The 21,786-nt window shown below is 46.8% G+C and overlaps 1 protein-coding gene across 3 annotated transcripts; it reads left to right on the plus strand.

The window, feature by feature from the left end:
• The first annotated feature begins 3,926 nt into the window (after positions 1-3,926).
• Mettl7a3 (methyltransferase like 7A3) lies at positions 3,927-17,507 on the plus strand. 3 transcript variants are annotated; one of them, XM_006521279.4, is made up of 3 exons: positions 3,928-4,278; positions 4,378-4,548; positions 8,344-9,352. In XM_006521279.4, exons 1-3 carry the CDS (start codon positions 4,051-4,053, stop codon positions 8,578-8,580), a joined length of 636 nt encoding a protein of 211 aa, XP_006521342.1. In that variant the 5' UTR covers positions 3,928-4,050; the 3' UTR covers positions 8,581-9,352. The 3 variants fall into 3 exon arrangements, with proteins under 3 accessions (XP_011244014.1, XP_006521342.1, NP_001074940.1); XM_011245712.3 differs by lacking the exon at positions 8,344-9,352 and adding an exon at positions 16,682-17,507 and having other exon boundaries at positions 3,927-4,548; NM_001081471.1 differs by having other exon boundaries at positions 4,050-4,548; positions 8,344-9,290.
• Positions 17,508-21,786: the final 4,279 nt, after the last annotated feature.

The following is a 21,786-nucleotide window of genomic DNA, read 5'->3' on the forward strand; positions in this document are numbered from 1 at the left end:
GGCCATTATCCACAGAGCCATCTCACCGGCCCCGTCATCGTTCTTTGCCTCTACAACTTGCACATTAATCATCTCACTTCGCTGCATTTACTAGCAAGCCTATAAAACACGCACAGAGCTGTGATAATTGCTCTGGATCTTTCTCCAGCTTGCAGAATAGACCAGGAAGGATACAAAGATCATCGAGCCCTACAAACACCTGTCCCACATTGTTTCTCATCCCATGTAAGGCTGCAGTCTTAAAACTGTGAACAAACACATAGAACCTGCAGTTTAAGGGGGTGGGAATCCATTTATAGGCATTATAAAGAAAATAAAGCCTGGCAGTGGTGACACATGACTTTAATCCCAGCACTTGGGAGGCAGAGGCAGGTGGATTTCTGAGTTCGAGGCTAGCCTGGTCTACAGAGTGAGTTCCAGGACAGCCAGGGCTATACAGAGAAACTCTTTCTCGGTAAAAAAAAAAAAAAAAAAAAAAAAAAAAAAAAACTAAATAAATAAATAATACTTAGATATAAACGCATTTATATTAACAATTCCAAAATGGTAATGAGATAATCAGATGACCTGAATGGATATGATACTTATTATGTACATTGATTAGTAATTGGCAATGTATATGTATGTATATATGTATACATATATAGAAATAGATATATACATACATACATACATACACACACACATATATAAAACTTAATATAGTAAGGAGGTCTGCAGGCATGCCTTTTTGGCTGCTGTCCTAGGTTCTTGCATCTACCTTCCTTCCAAACCCTCAGCAGCAGTAGCCACAGCTGAGGTGTTTCTCCTGGGAGAGAGCAGCTGGTCACTGGTGTCTGGAGCTTGATAAATTCCTGGCCTCCACATCACAGGGCCAGTTCCTGCTTTAGATTCCTGTCTTTGCGGGTCCCAAATCTTATGTTACAATTGTTGAAGTTCTGGAAGTTACTGTAGTTGCCTATGTTCAAGCCTGCTTCCTTTGTTACCAAACCATTCCTCCAAAACCACATGGCCAAAGATGTTATCACCCTCAAACCCAGCTTCAAGGACAACCACTTCCTTTTCCAGAGTTGCCCTGGCTACAATAGAGGCAGCACTTCCCAGCTGTGGCCAGCCACAGGCCTGACTTCCAAAGGTTTCTCATCCACCTTCATGGTCATCAAAAGACATCAAAGCAAAGCCCCTGTCCTTACCACTGCCTGGCCCGTCTTCAGGGCCTTAGTGTCTCTGACAAAATTAATTCTCACAGTTGAGCGGACATCTTGTCTTGTGAGCATCTTCTCCTGAGCACACGTAGGTTCAGCCACTCTCCCATCCACCTAGAGTGCCCATGTTCCTGGTTCCTTCCAGCTGCTCTCCAGCCCCAGAAGTGACAACCCAAAGCTTTAGAGCCTTTGCTGTTTGGTTCTCCAAAGGTTCACACTCTGGCTCCCCCTGTGGACTTTCAGGAAATGACAGGCACTTTGTTCCCTCAGGAAAAGCTAACCTGGTATCATATGGGGACATTTTTGTTTACCCTGTTGGGAGTGGGAGGCAACTCAATTATCAACATAGGGATGCTGCCAAACAGCCTGCAGCGTACAAGGCATCTGACATCAGGAGTAATCCAGCCTCAACTGGCAGCAGCCTTCAGACTGGGAGCCTGCCATGGAGGGAGGCAGGCAGCCAGAGGATGAGGGAGACAGAGAGACTTCAATCAGCCTCCCCCAGTATAGCCACTCCCTTTATCAGGGAGGAGGAAATGCCCACATCCAGGTAGGCCAGGCCACTTCAAGAGTCCTGATAGCGCTCTCTTTAGTCTGAGAAGGATGCGGTGAGCTGCCGGCCTCCCTGGAGACAACTAGTGGGACGCTTGATTGCTGTGTCTGGCAACTGTCCAAGCGGTGACACCATAGGCTAAGCCACAGATCTCAGGCTCTGGTCACCCAGTTCTGGTGGCCCTAGAACTGGAAGTCGGGGCAGCCCAGAAGGAAAAAAGGCTAGGCTTGAACTTGAAGCACACAGCAGGGAGCTCTGGCCTGGTGGCCTACTTCTTTCTTTACTTGCATTATCTCACATCCCAAGACCTCCTCCCAACATGTACATCACACACACACTCCATATGTGTGTATGTATGTGTATATATGCATATAAACACATGTATGTACATATATACATCTACACATAAACAAACATATTGTAATCATCTCTCTAGCTTTCCCCGAAAGAGACCTGCATCCATTTACCAGGAAACCAGAGAGAAGATAAACACATTTGTGGGGAGTTTTGAAATACCGGCCATAAGCCAGCAGATCCCTGCTCTGGCACAATTACAGTAAAGAGTGGCTCAAATTCAGAGCTGGCAAAGGTCAGTGTGTTTTTCGGAGGGTCTGCTGCACACACAGCCTACCCCAAGGATGATAGTCTCCAATACCGGAGCACGTCACTGGAATGTGTATCCTCGGTGGCTTTCGGTATTCTTTTAAAATGTATTATTATTATTGTGTGTGATGTGTGCATGGGTGTATGCACACTCGGCACATGTGTGGAAGTCAGGTGACTACCCAGTGGAGTGGTTCTCTCTGTCCACCGTTCACAGTTTCTGAGGATCACACGCAGATCGTCTGGCTTATGAACCGGATGTCCTCTCACCAGCACCTGTCACAACATCCACACTGGTCCCCAGGCCTGAAGGAAGGACCACGGTGATAGAGGGCCAAGTGGATACCATTCTGTTTGCTTCTACCAAAATGTTAAACCAGGCATTACAGTTCTAGAGGGACTGTTGAAAAGAAGTCCTGGGCTTTGGGGACACCGGCAATGTGTCCCAGTGCCCCCATACAGCTGTTTGGTAGAAGACAGAACATCTTGGAGCATGCAGCTGGACTTCTACAGAACTGAGCTATAGCCTTTGGCCACCCAATGACTAGGGAAAGAAAACAGGAGTCCAGTACAATTCCCAAGCAGGCAAGATTGCTCAGTGGCTTTAGTTCGAGTCCTGAGACCTACTGTTCTCAGACCCCCGTGTTTGCCCTGTGGCACACACAGGAACACACAAGAAACAAATGAGTCCCAAGTTCTTGTCTCTCACTCATACAGAGGATGGAGATCCTAGGTCAAGAATGAGGGAGAGAGTGCTCATCACGCAAAACAGCCAGCACCAAGTAGTGCCCCAATGCCAGTCACTGACCGCAGCCAGCTCATTACCTCAGCCTGTTTTCAAGTGTCCACACATGTGTGTACTGCACGTGAAACATGTGGGTGCTTCCTATGCCCTCCCTAGTCCCCTTTTCTCCCTGCTTAGTCCCCTTTCTCCCTCTAGACAGTTTTACTTCAACTTTGTGTCCATGGGTGTGTGTGTCTGTGTTTGTGTATGTGTGTGTGTGTGTGTGTGTGGTTTTATACAAAAATCCCAAGAACCGGAAATGAGAGAAAACTCTTGTCTTTCTGAGATCGCCATAACCTGTTTAACGTGACCATCTCCAGCTTCTAAAAACAAAAGTTCATTCTTTTGGCTGTAAAAACCAACCAACCCCCACACCCTACTGTGTAAATACACCACATTTTCCTTGCTTGTCATGTGTTGTCATTAATGGTTTTATCTTACTAAGAGCTAGCTCAGACTCCACCTGACCTGCTGTACCGGGATACAATCCGAGGCTAACCCCTGCATCTGGAGCTGATGTCTCAAATTCCAAGTTTAAGGGTGTGGTCCCCCACGGAGCTGCTCTCAGCCTCTAATGCCAGCTGGATTCTTATTGGCATGAGCCTCCGGTGTGACCCAGGAGGGTCATCAGTAACAGATGCTGTTCTTTCTCCTGCAGTTACAAGCTTTCTATAAACTCTTTTTTTTTTTTTTTTGCCAGGGGCAGGGTGTGGTGGGGTGAGGTGGGGCGGGTGGGAGTCAGGGCATTACCTGACTCTGCGATTTTTATTTTATTTTATTTTATTTTTTTGGCTGAGCCAGTGCCTCCTTTCTCCCTGATTGGTGCTGGAGTGAGGCCAAGAACCTGAGGTCTGCTTCCCCAAGAGACACTCGCAGCCATAGCCCTTTCTCCTCTACTCGCAAAGATGACGCTTGCCGTCCAGGCCATGCGGCTGGTGGTCTGCATCGTGGCGTTTCCCATATTTCTGCTGAACATTCTAGGCATGTGGAGCTGGGTATGCAAAAAGTGCTTTCCCTACTTCCTGAAGCGGTTCGCCATGATATACAATTGGAAGATGGCGAGCCTAAAGCAGGAGCTCTTCAGCAATCTGCAGGAGTTCGCCGGCCCCTCGGGGAAGCTGACTCTGCTGGAGGTGGGCTGCGGCACCGGGGCCAACTTCAAGTTCTATCCCCCCGGGTGCAGGGTCACTTGTATCGACCCCAACCCCAACTTTGAGAAGTTCTTGTTCAAGAGCGTCGCAGAGAACCGGCAGCTGCAGTTCGAGCGCTTCGTGGTGGCAGTCGGGGAGGACATGCACCAGGTGACCGATGGCTCTGTGGACGTGGTGGTCTGCACCCTGGTGCTGTGCTCGGTGAAGAACCAAGAGAAGATTCTGCGTGAGGTGTGCCGAGTGCTGAAGCCGGTGAGTAGCAGGAGTGAGGACTGGCTAGCTGCAGCTATCATGAGTGAGGGTGCTCCTATCAGTTTCGGGTGGATTCTAAACCAAAAACAAAACAAAACCCAAATGACTCCAGAAGAATTTTGCAAAAGAGTGTAAGGGCTGACAAATCAGAATCTAGAAAGTTCTAAACTGCCGCAGGGGGAAGAGCCTGTGGAGAGTTTAGATGTCAAACTTGGTAACAGAAGCTCTCAGAAACAGCTGAGGGGTCTTTACCACTCATTCAAAGAAACAAAAATCCTTACAAGTCCGGGCAGCACTGGGAGGCAGAGGCAGGTGGATCTCTAGAAGCTCGAGGCCAGACTGCTCTACATAGTGAGGGCCCGGTCAGCCAGCGATGCACAGAGACCATGTCTCCAAAATAAAACAAGCAAAATTTACAGGTCACTAAGGATACTGGTTCTGTGTTTTGAAATGGGTCAGGGAAAAAGATGAGCAACTAGGCAGGAACTGGAGTATAAACTAAAGCAGACAATCATGAGACAGACTGTAAAGCTGTGTTTCCTTAGGACAGTCTCAGAGACTCACAGTCTATAGTGCTGGGGGCAGGGAGGGGGTATCTGGTAAGGACCCCCTCATACAGAAAGGGGCTTGGAACGCTCATTGAGAAACATCAAAACATCAAGTGAATATATTATCTCAATTAGAGATTCATCTATAGCAACACATATGTAAAACCTTGTCCATCCCAAAGGATGCTCTCTCTCTCTCTCTTTCTCTCTCTCTAAAGATTTGTTTTATTTAAATGAGTACACTGTAGCTCCCCTCAGACACATCATAAGAGGGCAATAGAGAGCATTACAGATGGTTGTGAGACACCATGTGCTTGCTGGGATTTGAACTCAGGACCTCTAGAAGAGCAGTCAGTGCTCTTAACTGCTGAGCCATCTCTTCAGCCACCATGGATGCTCATTAAAGGAGCATTTGCAGTACTGCAAACTGGAAAGAGACCGTGTGTGGATGGGAACTCACCACAGTCAGGAACTCTGTAACCTTTATAAAGTTATATGTGTGGTGGACCACACATAGAAACCTACTGACAGTCTCAGGATCTCAGAGGGTGAGAAGGATGTGAAGGCAAGCCTGGGCTATACACGGAGATCAAGGCCAGCCTGAATTATATAGGAAAATCTTATCAGAAATCAAAACAAATGAAAACCTTAAAAAAAATCCACCCAGGGCTGGTGAGATGGCTCAGTGGGTAAGAGCACCCGACTGCTCTTCCGAAGGTCCAGAGTTCAAATCCCAGCAACCACATGGTGGCTTACAACCATCTGTAACAAGATCTGACTCCTTCTTCTGGTGTGTCTGAAGACAGCTACAGTGTACTTACATATAATAATAAATAAATCTTTAAAAAAAAATCCACCCAACAGAAAGAAACAACAAACAAACAAAGCTTTCAAGAGGACTGATCTCTCTAGGCTAGAAAAGAGAAAGGTGCGGAGGAAATAATGTTAACCTGTTTACGACAAAGGTAGGAACAGGGGTTACAGCCAGGGAGCTGAACTCTGTGCAGCCAAGAGCAACAGCCACTTTGAGCCTTTCTAATAGTCTGAGGAAATTCTTTGTATTTGTGACTATCAGGTTAAATGGGTTTGTTTTGAACAAAGCTGAACTTGAAGTGTGATAATCTTAATGTTTCAGCTTATTGATTTGAGAACTTGTAGGGAGGTGACACTGACACATATGCACACTCCCACATACATACAGTCATACATACACACATACACACTCACACACTGTCATACACACTCACACTCTCTCACATACATACATATACTCTCACACACACACACACTCACATACATACTCATACCTCCACACACACACACACTCACACCTCTCACTCTCTCTCACACACATGCACACACACATACAGGCAGGCACACACACACACACACACACACACACACACACTCTTGTAGTTTCCTGGGAAGAAAGCCTCAGAGGCATCAAAGGCTTAGCACTGTCTCTCCAATGCAATGACAGACCAGTTAACAACTAGTAGGTAAAGATCTTTAGCCTGGCCTGGGGTGTACACACCCATAGCCACACCCATAGCCACACCTGGAGTGGGGTACACACCCAGAGTCTTGGTGCTGGGGGAGGGGAACAAACAGGGGGAGTCTCAAGTCAGAGTCCACCCTGGACTACATAGCAAGTCCCCCCAACCCAATCTTTAAAACACAATAAAGCAAACCAAAATTAAGAAAGGGACAGAGTCTTGGGGCCCAACCTGGATCCCTTCCTCCTCTGCCTGGCAACTGGGGCTTTGCCAGGTGCTTCTTTAAGCGATTGCTGATCTCACAGATGATGCCCTGGGCTGTCTCCCTTAGGCTCATAGAGCCAGGGCGTGGTGACAGCTGCAGTTAACCTTCCCACAGTCTCCTGAAGCCGAGGTTTACGATTTTGGAAGGAGGTTGCAGATTCAAAGATGATAAGAAATATACAGCCAGGGCTGGAGAGATTACTCGCTCCGGTCGGCCTGCTCACTCAGTCCCTGCTCGCTCCTGCCCAAAGATTTATTTATTAGTATACATAAGTACACTGTAGCCGTCTTCGGACTTACCACGAGAGGGCACCAGACCTCATTACAGGTGGTTGTAAGCCACTGTCTGCTCTTCCTCAGGTCTCAAGCACCACCACACTCCACCAAGGTCAGGCTCTTCAACATTTCCACCTCTTTGCTCCCTAGACGCTGAGGGTCCCTTCCTCAGCTCTCATTCCATGTTATATCCTCCTCAGCTGTCTCATGCACCCTGTGTTTTAAGCTACACAGATTTCCAAATCTTGACACCCACTCAGAGCTCCCTCTGCAATCCCTCCCCCACCTTCCCAAAGATCTATTTATTATTACATGTAAGTACACTGTAGCTGTCTTCACACACACCGGAAGAGGGCGTCATATTGTGAGCCACCATGTGGTTGCTGGGATTTGAACTCAGGACCTTTGGAAGAGTAGTCAGTGCTCTTAACCAGTGAGCCATCTCACCAGCCCATAAATATATGTTTTTAAGGCCAGTCAGGCCCATAACAAGTTACAATGGCACAGTGAAACTCTGTATCTAAAAGAAAGCAAAACTAGACGAGGTAATAAAGCTTAAAGCGCAACATTGTTTGCCTTGAGACCGGGTCTATGTAACCCAGACTGGCTCTGAACTAACCTCAGTAACCGAGGCAGGCCTCCAGCTTACAGCAGTGCCCCTGCCCTGCTTCCTGTGTGCTGGGATTACAGCTTTGTTCTGCTACAAATAACACTGTAGAGAGTGGAGGGATGGAGGGATGTGGAGAGAGTAGAAGGATGAAGGAATGTGGGTGATATGCAGAGAGGAGAGAGCTCACACTAAGTGCTTTCAGTTTCGGTAATCAGGAATTTTTTATGACCACAAAACTACATGTAGGTTGGCAGCTCCTTTTAAAAAGTTTAAGACAAAATAATAAAAGTTTAAATAATAATAAAAGTTTAAAGTATAACCTTAAGTTGTGGCCAAGCTGGCCTGTAGCTTAAGGTCATCTTCCCTTAGCCTCCCTGGTGTGGAGAATCCAGGCATGCGCTATCATGCCCAGCTAACTGTGTATAAAATGTGGCAGAAATTGAAACAATGTTATCCAGATAACACCTTACTCCATTTTAAACTACCTGGGTCTTCTCATAGTCAGCCACAGAGCACTGGAATTTGGATCTTGAGGCATTTTGTAAAGTGGATTTCCCAAAGCCAGTATCCTTAAAATGTGTGTGTGTGTGTTTCTTCTCAGGGAGGGGCTTTTTACTTCATAGACCATGTGGCAGATGAACGGTCTACCTGGAATTACTTCTGGCAGCAGGTCCTGGCTCGTGTGTGGTTCCTTGCTTTTGACGGATGCAATCTGACCAGAGAGAGCTGGAAGGCCATAGAGCAGGCCAACTTCTCCAAGCTGAACCTGCAGCACATCCAGGCCCCGCTCCCCTTGACCTTGGTGCGGCCCCACATCTATGGCTATGCTGTGAAATAGAGTGAGGTGGTGGGAGAGATCCGGTCTGCTCCACGCTGGTTCCAGGCTTCCGTTTTAGATGTAAAATTCTCACTGGGAGGGGTGAAAATCAAATTCATCCCTACAGGTTTCTGTTTAGCCATTTTCTATGTTGTTTCTTACCGAATCAAAACCAAATCAGAGCAGCTTTGAACTCTCCCTCCAAAGGGACCGAAGGTCTCTCATAGGCCTTTGAAAAGGAAGCAGTGGGGGAGACTTACAGCTTGCAAACCGAATAAATAAATCCCAGAAAATCGAAAATCCACGGCTGACTAACACAGGAACACCTCCTTCCCTCCCCCATCCTGGTAAGAAGGAATCAGAACCCACTTGCTGTCCTGGTGTTACTAGTCTGCTTTGGCTGCCACCTGTGCTCTGGCCAGTGGCTCTCTGTCCTTCGACTGAGGGTTTTGCCACTGGCTGCTGCACTGTCCTGCACTCCACAGCTCGTATAAGTGCACTTTACACACCAGCGTCATCACAGAACTGCACAGAACAGATGGGAATTCTCTGCAGGGAGACACTTAGCATCCAAATGACACACACACAGTTAGTAGATCTTAGCCATTTTGGAAGGATCAGAGTGGGGTGTGACTGTGTGGCTATGATCTTTCAATCTTTGCTTTCTCCCCCACCCTCTCTTAGAAGTGACATACTAGGGACTGAACCCAGGGCTGAGAGCATGCTATGCAAGACTACACTATCAGGGGCTGGTGAGATGGCTCAGTGGGTAAGAGTACCCGATTGCTCTTCTGAAGGTCCGAAGTTCAAATCCCAGCAACCACATGGTGGCTCACAACCATCCCTAACGAGATCTGACTCCCTCTTCTGGAGTGTCTGAAGACAGATACATTGTACTTACATATAATAATAATAATAATAATAATAATAATAATAATAATAATAATAATAATAAAAAAACATATTGAACCAGGCCTCAATCGTAGATTAAGAATGTTGTTCAGGGGCTTTGTTTTGATACAGGGTCTCACTATGTAGCCTAGGCTGGCCCCAAACTCACAGAGATCCACCTGCCTCTGCCTCCTGTGTGCTGATCAAAGTCCTGTGCCACTCCACACCATCCAGGATGAGTTCAGAAAGAGAACAACAAAAAGCAAAACAATGAAGCAATATGTTTAAAAAATGCTAAGGGTCTTACCATGTAGCCCAGGCTGGCCTGGAACTCTTGATCTTCTTGCTGCAGCTATATGAGTGTTGGGATCGCAGGACTGTCTCACCATGAACAGTAAGTGTGCATATGCAAATATGTGTGCACGCACACTCACACACAGATACATAGACCCCCTACACACACCTAGAAGTTTTCTTGGGGTGCTGGGGTTGAACCTGGGCCTAGTGCATGAAGGAAGCACTTTTTTTTTTTTTAATTATTAGCTGAGGACTGAACCCAGAGCCTTGTGCTTGCTAGCCAAGTGCTCTACCTCTGAGCTAAGTCCCCAACCTCCCCTGCCCAACCCTGAGAGGCAAGCACTCTTGACTGATCTATAGCCCTGGTTTATTTTTTCTTTAACTGATGCTTAATATTGAGTACCTACTATGTGTTCTGCTCTTGAATAAGCTATGAAGAAATTGTCTCTTCAGTCATCACTGAAGAAAATGCATAGATGCCAGGACATGTGATCCTACCTACCTTGGGGAAGAGCAGGGGCTGCTTTGAGCTGAACTCAAAGAATGAATGGAGCTGCATGGAGCAGTTTGGGTGGCAGTTGCTTGAAAAGAAGAAATTCATGTTCAAGAACTGAAGGCCAGCCAGATGAAATGGCTCAATGGTAAAGGTGCTTGCTGCCTGGTGACCTGGGATCCACACAGTGGAAGGAGAGAGCCAACTCACAAAGTTGTCCTCTGACCTCTCTCTACACATGCATCATAGCAGGTACACGCCCACACAAATAAATGAGCAAGTAAAAGCACTGGGTATATGGCACCACATATAAACCTGGCACTCAGAGGTAGTATGGCCAGCCAGGGTAACATAGTGAAGCCCTGCCTCAAAACAGCCTGAGTGAAGGGCAGGTTCTGTGTTCACAGCCACTTCCACTGGTCTCTTAAGACAAGGGGTGAGAGCCGCACAAGTATTTCGATGGATTACCTCCCACTCCCACCCCTGTAAACATTCTAACGTTTCACATTTATTCCCAGGTTCTCTGATGTTCTGTGTCCTCAGAGTTGATAGAGAAGCAAACATTACATTATGGTTCCATTTGTGGTCTTGGCCCCAGAACAAGCCCTCCCTCTTGGTGTTGCTTTGAAAATCACAGCACTTAGCTGACATTAAATTCCTGGTAGTCAGTTAAGGGTACTGACAGTGCACTGAGTCTCCACATGCCAATACCAACAAAAGCAAGAGAAGGGTATTTCTTAATCCCTGTGTTTAAAATCAAACCAGGCTGCAGTAAAGAATCACAGGAATTCCTTAATGAACTGTTGAGCCAACAGCTCCACCCCGGCCAGAGAACAGGCAGAGGTCCTGGTGACCAAGAGCAAAGGACCAAGACTGGTCACTGAGCCATTTAAAATTAATTCCTCAACCCATTTAAAATTAATAACAACAGTGGCTAAGCAATATAGTATGTTTCTTCTAAAGGGAAGTGTTTGAGAAGTTGGAGGCTTATCCTGGAATTTGTGTATAAACTACAAAAGTCACTGGTCAAAATGTATCACTCCTAGAAGTGTAACAAACAACAAAGGCCAGCTCACTAGGCAGCATGGTCCTAAAATGTTAGAACACAGGAGTCAGAGGGAGAAAAGATGGCTGGTCTGAGATCAGTTCAGGCTACAGTAGGCAGTTTAAAGCTAGGCTAAGATATAGAGCAAGACAACCTAAAAGCATCCCCAAATCTTAGGAGAGTCTTCTGTCAGGTTGTGCCTTCCCAGTCCTTAAGCAGTTCATGGCCCTGATGTCTGCCTTCTCCATGGACAGACCCTTTCACTCCATGCCTCTCACAGCTGATAATACAGGTTTCCACATTCAAGTGCCTGTAGGCTAGGCATGCTGCCACAGGAAGTATTCAGGAAGCAGAGGCTGGAGAATGGTAACTTTAAGGCTAACCTAGGGTACAGATACCTTCTGTACTGGCTAGTTTTGTGTCAACTTGACACATCTGGAGTTATCACAGAGAAAGGAGCTTCAGTTGAGGAAATGCCTCCATGAGATCCAATTGTAAGGCATTTTTTCAATTAGTGATCAATTAGTGATCAAGGGGGAAAGGCCCCTTGTGGGTGGTGCCATCTCTGGGCTGGTAGTCTTGGTTCTATAAGAGAGCAGGCTGAGCAAGCCAGGGGAAGCAAGCAAGCCAGTAAAGAACATCCCTCAGTGGCCTCTGCATCAGCTCCTGCTTTCTGACCTGCTTGAGTTCCAGTCCTGACTTCCTTCAATGATGAACAGCAGTATTGGAAGTGTAAGCTGAATAAACCCTTTCCTCCCCAACTTGCTTCTTGGTCATGATGTTTGTGTAGGAATAGAAACCCTGACTAAGACACCTTCTCTGTCTCTTTCTTTATGCCACATAGTGATTTGACAATTTCAGGATTTTTCTAAACCTAACCCAAAGCCAGACTCATCTCTGACTAAAGGAAGAAAAGCTTGTTTGCAAGGATTTCCAAGGCTATCCCAGCTTGCAACTTTCCAAGGCTATCCCAGCTTTCCCATGTAACCTCTCAGGAGCCCCCAGCAACTGATACCCACTCCACACACACACCCCATTTCACTGTGAACAGTCCCCTGGGACTTATCTCTGCTACTCTGTCCCTTTAGCTTTTCTACTGCTGTCAAATTGGAAGCAACCACATATGCCAGCAAGATTTCTCAGGTACCATCCCTGGTCCAGACCCCATTCCAGCAGCTTTGGGTTTCAGTGACCTGCGCTTGCCATGGATGACACGGGCAGAGCCTTTTGGGCCAGTGGAGGACAACCGTCTCTGAGGTCAGGCTGTAACTTGGAGAATGAGTAAGCTCCCCAAACCAGCTTTTCCCCCAACCCCAAGCAGCAAGAGCTACTCTGCCTCTATGCAGAACCAGACAGACACAGGCTTAACACATAAAGACAAAATAAATCTTACAAAAAATAAAAGCAACCATGCCATAAGGTAAACTTGTGTCGTACATCTGATAAATAATTTTAAGTGTTTTCTCCTATACAAGAAGGAGGGGTTTAAGAGCGGAGAAGACGGCTCAGCGGATAAGAGCACTAACTGCTCTTCTGAAGGTCCTGAGTTAAAAATCCCAGCAACCACACTGTGGCTCACAACCACCCTTAATGAGATCTGACGCCCTCTTCTGGTGCATCTGAAGACAGCTACAGTGTACTTATGTATAATAATAAATAAATCTTTGGGTCGGAGCGAGCAGGGACTGAGGGAGTGGAGTTGACTGGAGCATGCAGCGGTCCTAAAAAAATTCAATTCCCAACAACCACATGAAGGCTCACAACCATCTGTACAGCTATAGTATACTCACTTACATAAAATTAATAAATAAATCTTTTAAAAAATGAGTTGAGTGGAGAAGATGGGGCTGGAGAGATGGCTCAGTGGTTAAGAGAACTGACTGCTCTTCCAAAGGTCCTGAGTTCAATTCCCAGCAACCACATGGTGGCTCACAACCATCTGTAATGGGATCTGATGCCCTCTTTGGTGCATATGAAGACAGAGACAGTGTACTTACATATAATAAATAGATAAATCTTAAAAAAAAATGGAGATCCACTCTTCAGGGCCTTCCCAGTGGAAACTGCATCTAGTACTTCTTCTAGGGAAGTCTTACAGCCCCTACTCCAGAGTTAAAATGATCACATGGCCAATAAAAGTACTTAGAATACTTAAGATATTTCTAGGAAACTAAAAAGGAGCCCAAGAAGAGGGAGGAAAAAGAGGTCTTGGTGTTAGTGACCCCAAGGGTAAGAGAAGGAATGTCATAGGCCAGGTGTCCTGTTGTGGTTGGCACACCTTCAATCCCAGCACTCCCAGGCTAGAGAAGGGCAGGTTTCTGAAAGTCCCAGGCCAGTCAGGTCTACCTGGTGAGAGCTTGTCTCAAAACAAAACAAAAACCAATAGGATACAAAAGCAGGAGTGGGATTCCGAAGGAGAGCCACAAGCAAGGACTGGGTGAGCCAGCAGGGAAGGCGTGGGGATTGGAGAGAGTGAAACCTGCCGGGGCTGGAGAGATGGCTCAGCAGTTAAGAGCACTGACTGCTCTTCTGAAGGTCCTGAGTTCAAATCCCAGCAACCACATGGTGGCTCACAACCATCTGTAATGAGATCTGACGCCCTCTTTTCGTGTATCTGAAAACAGCTACAGTGTACTTATGTATAATAATAAATAAATCTTTTTTGTTGTTGTTGTTTGTTTTGTTTTTTCGAGACAGGGTTTCTCTGTATAGCCCTGGCTGTCCTGGAGCTCACTTTGTAGACCAGGCTGGCCTCGAACTCAGAAATCTGCCTGCCTCTACCCTCTCGAGTGCTGGGATTAAAGGCGTGCGCCACCATGCCCGTTGAATAAATAAATCTTTAGGCCAGAGCAAGCAACCTTCATTCCCAGTAACCACATGATGGCTCACAATCATCAGTAAAGCTACAGTGTACTCATATACATAAAATAATTTAAATAAATCTTTAAAAAAGATATCTGTCCCTCTGTATGCTGCTTTTTAAAAAACAAAAAAATTAGGGCTGGAGACTGTAGCTCAGCAGTGAAGAGCATGTATTGCTCTTGCAGAGGACCCACATTCAGTCCCTAGCACTGACACGGTGGTTGCCAGACACCCACTGGTGCACAGAAACACATGCAGACAAGGCTTTCACACACCAGAAAAAAATGAATTTAATAAAAATTGAAGATGAAAGCACAAAGCCATGGCCAGTGATGCTGCACTTGTCTAGAGTGCACAAGACCCTAAAATGGGTCCCTAGTTGCACATAACCTACAGGTAAAGGGATATGGCCTGACGGCAGGACCCATGCTCAGGGGCGGGGGTGGGGGGAGGACAAGCATTCTGTGGGGAATTGGGCTACAGGCTGGTCTCTTGTTGAGCTGAGGTCTGAACCCTGAAGGGTGATAATTTACCTACATGACATGGGACCAGTTCCATTATGCTCCTGGAACTCTGGCTCCTGACTAAGTTATCACCTCCCACAGTCCCCACAATAGAAACTTGGCTAGAAGTCACCTAGGCAATGGCCCAAGCTTCTGACCTTCAGGCTAGACTCCTCCCCAGTTACCTAGCAACATTAAGATAAGACAGTATATTTTAAAAGGGCTGTTCAGCCCCTGCTTGCTCTCTTACCTCTTACTTCTCATTCTCTTACTTCTTAGCCCTCACTCTCACCCCCTCTTCTCTCTCTTTGTCTTCTCCTCTCCCCTCTCACTCTCTTTCTCTCTAGCCTTTCCCCTCTCTCTGTCTCTCTCTGTCTCTCTCTCTCTCCTCTCTCTCCATTCTCTCTTTCTCCCTGCCTTTCTACAATAATGCTCTAAAACCATAGATAGTCTCTGCTCTAATCAAGATCCGCTGGGCTCACTATCATCTGTGTTGGGAACCTCTTCCCTCACCCTTCTCTCCCATATCCCCAGTGGCTTTAGGAAAGTAGCAGCACTGGGGCTCCCAGATAGGGCTGCCTCTTGCCACCCCATGAAGAGTGGGTCAGAGGCTTAGAAGCCCACCCAGGGATGAGTGGAAGGTAGATAGCAGCCCCCCCAACTTCTGACTGACCAGAGAACAGGTGGAACTCTGGCAGGGTGTAGGTCTTCCCCTTCCCCTTCTTCCCCAGGGCCCCCTTTTTTGTTCCCAACAAGTGGTAGCAGAGTATGGTTACGCCATCCTCGAGAGACAGACCCATCTGAAGAACGCTTTGTACATAGACCTACATCAGATCTCCAAGTTTCCCAAGACAGTGAGTAATCTAGTTCAAAAACTAGGCTTTTTACTTTCTCTCTCTCTCTCCAAAGTGTTCCTGGTAAGCTTCCTCCTCCTCCCCCCTCTCTCTCAGGTTTCAGCCATAAGAAGCTGGTCTCCCCAGCGCTGTAGTCTCTCCCCACCCCCACCCCCACCCCTAGTCCTAGGCTTTGAATGGCTCTGTGGGCTGCAGCAGCCCACCATGCAGTAATTGCTCTGAGCTCTGTTTTCCTCTGCCAGCTGGTGTGAGGTCCCCTTCCCAGTCTCTGTTACAGGTTTCATCTAAAAGTAAGTTGGTTTTCCAACTCTGTAGCCCTTCCTCACTTGCTCTCGGCTTTGATGTGTGTGTTAATGCCTAGCTAGGTGATGCGTGCTCTAAACTATTTTTCTCCTCTGAACTCTGTTGCTCTATATTCTGCCCCTCTCTCCCTGCCATAGTTGCTCGCTAAAGTGCGGCCCACACCGAGAGATTCGGGCCCTGCCCCATACAGTGGAGTCCCAAAATGGGCCAAGGGCCAGCAGACAAAGAAACAAAGACCGGGGCAGGAGGCGGGCTATGGGCTGCGGGCTGCGGGCTGTGGGCTGCGGGCTGTGGACTGTGGACTGTGGACTAAAGTGGGGAACGGGTGGGCGGGGCAAAAGAGCCAAGGCAGGCACAGCGTGGGGGGCGGGGCGGACAGCACTTAGGCTAAAAAGCCTTTTACTTTCTGCCTTTGTAGAAAAAATTCAGGAGGAAGAAAGGTTGCAGGGTACAAAGTACCCTTACCCCCAATCCAGATAAGCCCACAAAAGCTGCATTGAAGCTGTGCTACCCCACAGGAATACCTGAATCGTGTTTTGTCAATCCAAAAATTTTCTTGCTTCTTTCTCTAAATACTTTTTTTCCCACTCTCTAGATTCATGATATATGTCCAAAAAGTCTTTCACCTTGTTTAAGATTTCCTTTAAGTTTCAAAAATCAACCAATCCTTAATTAATAACCAGTTTCCTTTTACAGAAGAACTGTTAATGGCCTACCCCAGTTACACAATTAACATGATATTTTTCTTCCTTAGCCACCCACAATGGACCGTGATGTGCTCCTAAGCAAACCATTGCAGGCATAACTTTTGCTATCCACCCTATGCAGACATCATCTGCTGGTGTTCTGTTCCTTTGTTTTAATTACTCTACAGGTCTATCTCTACAAGGGGCCTGCTGCCACAGAGCCATCTGAGACAGTGCCATCTCCTGGGACCTACAGACAACAACAGCTGCTTTCCTCCAAAAATCTCATCTGACTGAGGGCTCCTGAGACAAGCGCTGAACCAAAGAAGACAGACTTGGGACCTTCCAGCAACAGATGGACTCTTTTTGCCAACGCAACTGACTGCTGAGCTTTGGGGAAAGTACCATGACAGTGAGGAAAGCATAATGTCTAACTAGATTAATTAATTGCTGTTCAAATGGATGTTATTACCAAATTGTACTACCCATGGAACAGTTAATTGACTGTACAATCTCTTGCCTTCTCAACTCTTACCCTTAACTCTCCCTTCTACTCTGTCTTTGTTCTGCTACTTCTCTGGATATTTTCTTCTGATACTTCCAATCCAGTCTAAATTTTCACAACTAATGATACAGTCACATCAGTGACCCCCCCCATTTTTTTCTTATAAAAAACAGAGGGGGAGATGTGGGGAATTGGGCTATAGGCTGTTCTCTTGTTGAGCTGAGGTCTGAACCCCAAAGGGTGATAATTCACCTACATGACACGGTAGGCGTTCCTTTATGATCCTGGAACTCTGGTCCCCGCCTAAGTTACCGCCCTCCACAGCCCCCATAAGAGAAGCTTGGATAAAAGTCACCTAGTCAATGGCCCAAGCTTCTGACCTTCTGACCTCCATCCCAGTTACCTAGCAACAATAAGATAAGACCACATACTAATAAAAGGGCTGTTCAGCCCCTGCTTGCTCTCTTAACTCTTACTTCTCACTCTCTTACTTCTTAGCCCTCACTCTCACCCCCTCTCTCCTCTCTGTCTTCTCCTCTCCCCTCTCACTCTCTTTCTCTCTAGCCTTTTCTCTCTCTCCCTCTCTCTTCCTCTCTCTCTCTCTCTCTCTCTCTCTCTCTCTCTCTCTCTCTCTCTCTCTCTCTCTCTCTCTCTCCCTCCTCTCTCCTCTCTTCTTTCTCCCTGTCTTTCTACAATAAAGCTCTAACACCATAGACAATCTCTGCTCCAGTCAAGATCTACTGCGCTCATTATCATCGGTGTTGGGAACCTCTTCCCTCATCTCTCTCCTATAAGCCCTGGTGGCTTTAGGAAAGTAGCTCAGGTGCTCCCAGATAGTAATCCCTTTACCACACCCCGAAGATTGGGTCAGAGACTTAGATGCCCACCCAGGGATGAGTGGAAGGTAGATAGCAGCCCCCCCACGTCTGACTGACCAGAAAATAGGTGGAACTCTGGTGGGGTGTGGGTCTTCTCCTTCCCCCTTTTGCCCAGGGCCCCCTTTTTAGTTCTTAACAGCATTCTATTCTCAGCCCCCAAATAGACATGTTTGAAAATAATAAAATGCTGGGTTCTTACAGTGTGGTACTGCTGGGCACAGCTCCATCCTCTGCAGCCCCAGCTACTGCTCCCATCCTGGCTCCACACACTGTGTCCCTCTGCCATTTGCCTCCGTGCCTTCCTACAGTATCTGTGTCCTCTGCCTGGAGTACCGCACCCTGTCTTCACCAATGGGTTAGTTTTCTAAAATTCTCGTGGCCTTCTTCCAAAAGCATTCTGGAAGTCTTGATGGGACTTCTGGAGGGGCCTTTCATCCTGCCACTGCACCTTCTTCCTTGCTCTCTTCCTTCTTGGTATTTAAAAACTTTTATTTCTGCATCTGTTTTTAAGACAGGGTCTCCCTGGGTATAGCTGGGTACTCTGGAACTCACTCTATAGAAGAGGCACGCTTTGAACTCATGGAGATCCACCTGCGTCTACATCCATAGTGCAACGTGTTAAAGGTGTGTGCCAGCACTATCAACCCACCACAACAACTGGCCCTATTTGTATTTACTTGTGTGTCTCTGCGCATGTGTCACATGTATGATGCTGTCTAGGTGCTGAGAACAGGACTCAGGTCCTGCAGGAGCAGCAAGGATTCTTTGTCACTGAATTATTGGCTCTCTGCCCCACCCCCAACCCCCACAGTCACCCTCACCCCACCCCCAGCTTTTTGCTTCTTTCCAGTCAGTCTCTCTCATCATCTAGCCAAGACTAGCTGTGCTGAGCACTGAGATCACAGGCACTGTGCTCTGTCAACTGATTCAGGGCTGAGGTCACAGGCATGCGTTCTGTCACCTGACTGTGTTAATCTTCAAGCTAGACCTCTTGCCGACCCAGCACTTAACAAATGTCTTTGAATTGCATCTCTGTAGTCCTCTGAATAAATAACCCAAGCCATCATTTCCTAAGTGAAAAACTTTCTGAGTTACAGTTTCACTGTGCAGAAAACTATGCTGCATCACCAGCCAGGAAGAATAGATTCAAGCTGTTCTACCTGTCACTCCTCTTTCCCTAGCACTGTCTTCAGCGTTCCTGGCTCAGAGCTACAAGAGTCACTGAGAAGGACCGGCCTGAGGACGAGGTCTCCCAGGGTCCTCCTGGTTAACACCAGAGCCTACCTCCTTTCCTATGTCTGCCTTCTTCCCCTCTCCAGGGACTCCTCTGCTATATCTAGATCTCCCAATGCACTCCTCCCTCCTGTGAAAGGAAAGATTCAGGCCCAAACCTTCACTTTCACTTCTCCCCCCCGGAAACCCATTTCTTCTGTTCACACTACCATTTCTAGGGCTACCGTTTTTTGGGTTTTTTTGTTTTGTTTGTTTGTTTGTTTTGCTGTGTGCATGTCCATGTGCATTCGCACACATACTCACATGCATACACATACATGCGTGCACACTCCAATCAGGTCATAGACATGTGAACTCACATGTGCACACCCAGAGTCACAAGTGCACACATACACACATGCAGACACACTTACATAAATCACATATGCACATACACAGACATGAGTGCTCACTCACACAGTACTAGAGACTAAACCATGCATTGACAAATCTTTGAAGATGTGAATTTCATGTTTCTTTTTTAACTTTTATGTTCTGTTATTGACCAAATTCCCAAGCAGCAGACCAGACAGTAGTGTATTTACTAAACATCCCTCACTGACCGTCTAGACAGATTTTGGCAATATTTTGCTTAGCGACAGTGTCGTTCCATTTAAAAAGCTTTACAAATCAAATGGCTGTGAATTTGACCTGGCGACCCATTAGTCGTCTCTGAAAGGTTGCATCTAATTTTAGCTTTGTTTTACAGCATTAAAATCTTGTTTACCAACATTCTCTTCACAATGTCATTGAACACAATTCAAGATTATCATGGAAACTTGTCACTTCCCATTTCTGAGGTACAACTGGGGGGGGGGGTATTAGTAGTCCAAAGGAGTAATGGCTTCAGAAGGAACAATTACTGTTCCAGAAACATAGAATTAACCAACCCAGGCAATGGTTATTAGTAAGTACTGAGTTTAATGTGCTAAGGTATAATAAATATCAGGACATTTATGTAATGATAGACTATTTATTAATGTATTTTTGCACTTATTGATTTCATGTATGTGAGTACACTGCTGCTGTCTTCAGACACATCATAAGAGTGCATCAGACCCCATTACAGATGGTTGTGAGTCACCATGTGGTTGCTGGGAATTAAACTCAGAACCTCTTGAAGAACACTCAGTGCTCTTAACCACGGAGGCATCTCCTCAGCTCCCTATTAAAATATCTTCTAATTACAAAGGGAAAACAGCAACATCCCTGAGGAGAAGAGGCAGATTCACGTTCATCGACTTGGTCAGAGCAGTAGTGTGGCAGAAGCCACGGCCCCCACTGTCTGCCACCAGAAGTCTGAGGAGCCCCTGACGCTTGGGGACAGCCACCAAAGCAAAGCCAGGCCACTGACTTTGCTCCAGAGGAGGATTTTACAATGAGCCAGCATAGAGCAGAGCTGGAGCTTACGAGAGAGATTCCTAACAGATTTAAACTGGGAGTTAAGAGAGGCACACAAGGGAGAATACACCACACCGGCATGGGTGGGTGCTTCCAACAGTAAAGGCTTTTATTGTAAACTAAACTTTGAGAGCTTTGCTTGTGATTCCAAGGAGATATCTGGCTTCACACCTGGGGAAGGGGCCGTGGTTGAAGGTCTCACATGCTCCGGCATTCCCCTGGTACTTAACATTCCCATCTGGAAATGCCTCTGTATCAGGAATGTTGCCTCTCTGTGGACGATCTCCACAGCAAACTTCAGGGACTCTAGCTGCTCAGCTGGAAAGAGACTTTGGTCCAGAGTGAGAGGTCCCTTCCTCTCTTCCTGTCTTCCTACCCTGCCTCAATACCAGCTGAGGACAGAAACACCTCTCTGCTTCAGGGGATGACAGACACTAGCTTGAAATTGGCCTGCTTCCAGCCTGGAGCTTGGCAAATGTTACAGGTTAGTCCCCACCCCACCCCATGCCACCCCCACACTCAGCCAGTTGGTGATCGCTGAGAGCCTAACTGAATAGAAGGCACTGTTTCCAGGTGGTAGCCTTTGGTATAAGGCGCAACATAGGTGGTCTGTATGCTCTCAGCCTAATGAGAAAGCACCAGGAGAAACTACATCCCAAATCCTACAAAATAGCCAGCCTGGAAACCGGGGAATGGTTGTGAGGATCAATGTTTGCCTCGCATGCCCTTGGCCACAGGTTTGATTCCCAGTACTGTAAAAGGGAAAAGCCTGCATTGGTAAAATACCAGGGTTATGAAAATCAAGAGCAGTTAAGACATTCTTTCAGATCAAGAGGACTGAAGCCATGTGACAACTGATATGGGATCCAGACTGGATGCTAGACAAAATAAAACCCCACAGCTATTAAAAAACAAAAACAGTCTGATTGGCTGGCATGAAGTGCTTGCTGCCCAACCTGATGGTCTCGAGTTCAATCCATGGGATCCACATTTTGGAAGTGGACCCGGCATCACCATAACACCCACCAAACCCTTGGGTGCTTCCTATGCCCTCCCTAGTCCCCTTTTCTCCCTGCTTAGTCCCCTTTCTCCCTCTAGATACTCTTACTTCAACTTTGTGTCCATGGGTGCGTGTGTGTGTGTGTGTGATTTTATACAAAAATCCCAAGAACCGGAAATGAGAGAAAACTCTTGTCTTTCTGAGATCGCCATAACCTGTTTAACGTGACCATCTCCA

Source organism: Mus musculus, chromosome 15 (genome assembly GCF_000001635.26).
Source record: "Mus musculus strain C57BL/6J chromosome 15, GRCm38.p6 C57BL/6J".
NCBI classification, from domain to species: domain Eukaryota; kingdom Metazoa; phylum Chordata; class Mammalia; order Rodentia; family Muridae; genus Mus; species Mus musculus.